This window comes from Orcinus orca, chromosome 14 (genome assembly GCF_937001465.1).
Source record: "Orcinus orca chromosome 14, mOrcOrc1.1, whole genome shotgun sequence".
Classification (NCBI taxonomy): domain Eukaryota; kingdom Metazoa; phylum Chordata; class Mammalia; order Artiodactyla; family Delphinidae; genus Orcinus; species Orcinus orca.
The window spans coordinates 10,308,448-10,314,447 of record NC_064572.1 but is presented as its reverse complement, the minus strand read 5'-3'; the positions used below and the strand labels follow the sequence as shown (position 1 = coordinate 10,314,447).

The window sequence follows — 6,000 nt, the reverse complement described above, 5'->3', positions numbered from 1 at the left end:
AGCGCCCCTACTCCCACGCGGTCTTCCCAGACACAGCATTCTACGAACACGAGACAGACGGAGAAGAACCTGACATCTCCCTGACATCTCCCTGACATGTGCCAATTCAGAGAAGAAAAGAAACCATTTGGGGAACTTCCCTGGCGGTCCAGTGGTTAGGGCCCCAGGTTTGATCCCTGGTCAGGGAACTAAGATCCCACATGCCCCTCGGCTTGGCCAAAAAAAACCCATTTTTTAAAATACTGCGTGTGTCCTGCCCCTAGGTTCTTCAGAACCATTTTTTTTTTTTTTTTTTTTAAGATTCCATATATATGTGTTAGCATACGGTATTTGTTTTTCTCTTTCTGACTTGCTTCCTGCACTGTCTGCTGCCCCAGGGCCCAGCTCACGGGACACCTCGCTCCACAGATGCCCGGACCGGTCAGAGGTCATATTCAAGGGCACACCCGGCATTAGCACCAGCTGGGTTTGTAGCTAAGGCTAAAGAAATCCTGGTAATTCATAGTTCTTCACCAAAACTGGCCTAAAGACACTGCACTGGTTATCGTCATTGTGTCCCATCAACCCCTGGGAGGGCAGCTGTTATCCTCTGTGAGCTTTGGGGCTTCAGTGGTCTGTCCCACGCGGCCCTGCCCAGGCTGCACCTTCTCTCTCTGCACCGTCTTCCCCGCAGCCCGGGCCCCGGCCCCGGGCGCCCCCCAGGGGATCACAAGGACGCCTGAGGGTGGTTTCCTTCAGGCTGTGGCGACGCCTTCCTTTGATGGTACCCACTTCCCTCTTTTCTGGGAGGGAAACGGGGCCCAGGAAGGTTTGCGAACTTGTCTAAATGAACGGGGCCAAAGTGCGGCTCTGATCTGAAGCCCTGCTGGGTACCCAGCGCTACCAACATTTCTACAGACTGCTCGTCTCTCCCACGCAAGGACCCACATGCGTGCGATCATCACATCTACCTTTATTTTATTAAGCAATAAGCAAACAGATAAACAATAAGAGATGGGGAGGGGGGAGGACCGAAAATGGCTTTCTTTGAAATACTGATTTTTTAAAAAATCAGGTAACTGTTATCGCTCTAAGTTGCGGGAGACGCCAGCTGCTCCTGGAGAGGGATTTAATTTTCCTGACATGCAAAACTGACTAGGCAGTGAACTCTTTTCTCCCCCTTTTTCCCTGAACACATTTATAAACTTCAATCAATGGGGGCAAATTCCAACTAATACTCCGAAAACCATTTCTCATTTCATAATTTACCCAAATCATATGCACAACTGCAAGAGGAAATAAACAGAAATCTCTCAGCATGAATAAGCCACAGTGGATTGTTAATCTTGTCAAGTCAATCCAACATTAAGGCTAATTTGATCTTTTAAACATTTTATGGAAAACAGCTGTCAGGCTTTCTTTGGAAAAGCCTCCAAGATTTCATAAACCCGAAGGCCAAAACCTGGACAGGCAGGGAACTGAGGCTCCTCTCCAAGAGATGTGTTCACGTGCAGAAAAGCAGTGACAAGTCGTCTTCACTTCCGGCCACTCTGCACACACGTCACAATCTCTGGCAGAAGGTGGTTTCTGTTTTCCTTGGTGACCTGTGGGAAGAAGCAAGAAAGCGCGCTTCAGAGTCCCTTTCTTCTCCTTCAATTACCTACTCTGCCAGGTAATATTCTAAAAGGAGAGCCTGAAAGGTGAGGGGTGTTTTAGAAAGTGTGACCCAGGCGAGGTACGACCAAGGGAGGAAGCCCAGGTCCTCCAGAGCGCTCTGAAAACTGGGCCGGTGGACTCGAATCCCACCACCAGCTTCTGTGAAGCTGCGGCTCAAACAGTGACAGTGGGTTTTGATGACGGAAGGATTTTTAACCGGAAAAGGGCTATGAATTGAACCCTGGGAGGGATGATGGGAATGCAGACTGGGACGTGGCCCCTGAGCTCAGCCTGACCTGGAAAGAAGGATGCCTGAGTGAAGCCGGGAGAACCTGTGCTTCAGGTGGGCACTGGCCCTCCAGGTGGGCCCACTGAGTGCGGCCCCACTGGCGCTGCGTCACACCCAGGATTCTGGGATGCTCTGAAGGTCAGTAATCTACTCGCCTCTCCGTGAGCTTAGCAAATCTGCACGTTGCAAGAAACCTCCGACACCAGTCAATGTGAATGACGAGGAACCAGGAGCCCAGAGAAGGGCAGGGCTTTTCCTGAGCTCTCAGAGGTAGCGCGGGCGCAGTGCAGACTAGGACACAGGCCCCTGCATCCCGGTGTGCTACCTCTATGATCAACAGTTACAAAAACAAACAAAACTAACAGTTTATTCAAGCTCTCTCCGATGATCTGTGTTATAGTTTTCTTTCTGTCACTACCACAGGCCCATGGAGTACAGCTCGAGCATCCAGACGCCTCCAGGCAGCTGGGTGGGGGGCTGCGCCCCGAGCACGGGCAGAGCCGCCTCTCCTCCCATCACCAGTGCCTTCCTCGGTGGCCCACACAACTTTCAGCACGCTCTGCTGGTGGGCAAGGTGCTGGGGATGGCGAGACTCAGACCAGGACCTTGACCTCACGGAGTCCGCAGACCAGACGGGGGGCAGACGTGGACAGCAGTGAGAGCAGGGTTGCAGAGGAACCGCAGGCGGTTATGCCCGAGTTGCATCTGACAGGTGGACGCCGGGAGAAGGGCACCGGCAGAGAGAAGGGCCGGGCAGAGAATCACACGGAGAGGAGGTGCGTGCGGCCGGAAGACCTTGAGCGGGTTCGGGGTGCGAGGTCCCCGAGAGGAGACGGGCCCGGTCCCGCTACAGGCCCTCCCCCCGCCGCGGGGGCAGGGGCCCCGGCTCGGGAGGTGAACGCGCGTCTGGAGGAAACGCGCAGTGCACCTCACCGCCTAGGGCTCCTGCATCCCACATCCTTCTTGCAAGAGCGCGGCGCCTCTGCCGCACCAGTGCTGCCCACGGCCCCGGGGACCTCCTGACCATCTGAGTCCCGAAAGGACGGAGCCAGGCGGCGGAGGCCGGTCCCCTGACGGTGGTGTCCGAGGATGCCGCCCACTGGACCCCGGGCAGCCCTGGCTCCACCGAAAGGAGGACCATCCGCCCCGTCTTCGCCTTGATGACAAACCGCCCATCCGCATGAGGCTTTGTTGCCGTTCTGGCTTACACTGGCCCGAGCCCGTTCTTGCGGAGAGCATCCGAGGGAGTCCCCGCCGTGGACGGAGGATCGGGGTGGCAGCGGCACACAGGGAGGGCAGGAGGACACGCGGGCCCTCGGCCCCCGCCTCCGCCCTGGCCTCACGAGGAGTCCCCGAGGCTCTGCCATCAGGGTCCCTGAGGGCTCACTGCAGGCCCAGAAGGGCCACCTCCTCTGATGGGGACCTTTCATCACCCCCTTTACACACGTGAGAGAAACGGTGAGATGCTGAGCTGGGAGAGGAGGAGAGACGGACCCAAGAGGGAAGAAAAACAGGGGCAACGGTGGCAGCGGGGGTGGGGGAGGAGGGGCCAGGCACCGCCCCGCTCCCTCGGACATCCCCACGGGGGCCCCGGCTCCGCCATCCAGCTCCAGAGGAGCCGCCGCTGGTGGATCTCGGGCACCGGAGGTCAGCAGGTCCGCACTGGACACTTCTGACGTCGTTCAAGTGTAAACTGAAGCCGGTGCGATGAGACACGTGAAGAAACAGGGTCTGCAGGCTGCTGGTAGGATTTCTTCCCCTGGGTCATCACTAAGGCTTCACTTCCAGTCTTTGAAGCCCTCAGCCCTCGGAAAGAATGGCTGGGGCGGGGGGATGAAGGGAAGTGAAGGGTGATGAAGTGGAAACCCCGCTACCCAAGACCCCGGTCCTGGGGGCAGGCTGTTCAAGTGGCCCAGCGGAGGCCTGCAGAGAAGCAGGATTTAACAGGCGGGAGGCTCAGAGATGATAAAAGAAGAGCCCCAGAGAGCACCGCCAAGCTGCAGGGCCACAGTTCCGCTGTCACGCAGGTGTCCTGCTGGAGCCCCGCCCACCGTCCTCCGGGAGCTGCGGGGCTGCAGCAGGGACAGGGTCCACCCGCCCCCAGCGCGCAGAGAACGTCTCCAAGCCTTGCACAGAAAAAGAACAAAGGATAAAAACTAGAAAAGACACATTCTGATGACTTCTCACTAAAAACTGGTGAACAGAATACTAATATTCCGCCGCCCCCTTGGATTTTTCTAGGATGACTTCTGAAGATTATGCAGTAAGATCTTCATGCAAAGCCGTTTACAGCGTTCAGTTGCCACGTTCCTTTCCAGCCAAGACAAACCCTCAGATGCGAGAACAAGCACAGCGTCGTCTGTCAACTCGGGGACGCTTCCCTTTCGGGAGAATTCTGGTCTACTTTTTATTCTACCCCCAGACTTTTGGTGGCAGAAAAGCCCTTCCTGAGAGGCTAACGAGAAGAGGGCACTGGGGGCTGGGAGGGAAAAGGAGGCGAGGACGACTGCAGAAAGGACCCCGGCGTCCTCGCCCTCTCCTCCCACCATGCCCTGCCCAGGGCTGCAGGAGGTGCCCGGCCTCGGGCCCCTAGAAAATTGGACGGCGAGTTCCAGGGTGACAGGGCTGCGTCACCTTCCTCCTGCGTCTAGCACAGGGTGGGTGCTCCGTCAATGCTTCTTATATTCTAAGCAGAGGAGGGTCTTTGAAATAGAGCTGAGCGGTTAAATACAGATCATGAAGACTCTGGCCTATTAGGCATCTGAGTGGCTCTGAGCCTCCTGGGACCAGGGAAGGGCCTAAGACTGGCCTACCAGTCAATGACTTGGGCGCCGTAACGTCAGGAAGGCTGTGAACATATGGACAGAGGAACAGGCAGGGAAAAGAAATGCCTCTTCATGTATACACTATGTGCAAGAAAGCAAAACAAAACCACATACATTTCCTTGAAACTGTGTGGGAAGTACCCTGACAAGTTTTAAATAAGCAGGGGATTGAAAAAAGAAATTAATTTGACAATGCTCATTATTATACATTAACACATAACAAAAGGATTACTAGTCTCTCCGTTTCACATTGTCTCCATTTCATTTTATTGAACCTAAAAATAGGCTCATTCATGCATTCAAACCCTCTAACCCTACTTTCCCTTGAAGTTTAAAGGCTCTAAACCAAGAATTATTTTGCCAGTGGGGTTTCGGGAACCCAGTGCCCGTGGGATGGGACTATGCTTCCATGGCAACGCCGCTTCTCTCGGGAGGCGGCAGGAGGGGCGCAATGGTTCTTTGTTTCCATGGCAACGCCACTTCTCTCGGGAGGAAGGAGGGGCGCAATGGTTCTTTGTTTCCATGGCAACGCCGCTTCTCTCGGGAGGAGGAAGGAGAGGTGATGGTGCTTTGTTTGGGTGTCCTGACTTCTGCGTTGAGTGTACAGCGTAGCTTTACTGAGCTATAATTCATATATCAAAAAATTCAACCTCGGGCAGAATTCGGTGGCTTTTAGTAGATTCCCAGCCGTGCAGTCATCAGCACTATCTATCTGGAGTATTTTCATCACGCCCTCCCCGCCCGCCCCCAATTACCCTCACTCTCAACCACTACACTCACTCCTTCCCCCCAGGTGTTGGCAACCACTAACCAATTTTTTTGGTCTATAGATTTGCCTATTCTGGACATTTCGTGCAGATGGAATCGTACAGTGTGGAATCCTCTGTGACAGGCTTCCTTCCCTTGGTGTCACGTGACGTAAACTCCTCCACGTTGAACACACGTCACCACGGCATTCCCTCTTACTGTCCAGTGATGCCCCATCGTGTGTGTACCACATCCTGTTTGTTTGTTCATCAGCTGATGGACATTTGGGTTGTCACTTTTTGGCTGCTATGTACACCAGTGTACGAGTTTTTGTTTGAACACACGTTTTCAATTCTTCTGGGTACACACGTAGAAGTGGAATTGCTGAGTTATAGGGTGATCCCACGTCTACCTTTCTGACGAACTGCTGCATTTTTACAGTCCCAGCAGCAGGGTATGAGGCCTCCAATTTCTCCACATCCTCACTGACACTATTTTCCATTT

The 6,000-nt window shown here is 54.4% G+C and overlaps 1 protein-coding gene across 3 annotated transcripts in view; it reads right to left on the bottom strand.

Annotated features, from left to right (window-relative positions):
* Positions 1–932: 932 nt before the first annotated feature.
* The window catches only part of NTPCR (nucleoside-triphosphatase, cancer-related), a 164,150-nt gene continuing 159,082 nt past the window's right edge, over positions 933–6,000 (bottom strand). For all 3 annotated transcript variants that reach the window (XM_049696806.1, XM_004281579.3, XM_033408963.2), the window contains one exon: positions 933–1,583. In XM_049696806.1, the coding sequence (XP_049552763.1) occupies positions 1,515–1,583 (69 nt within the window). In that variant the 3' untranslated portion in view covers positions 933–1,514. The remainder of the gene's footprint in view (positions 1,584–6,000) is intronic.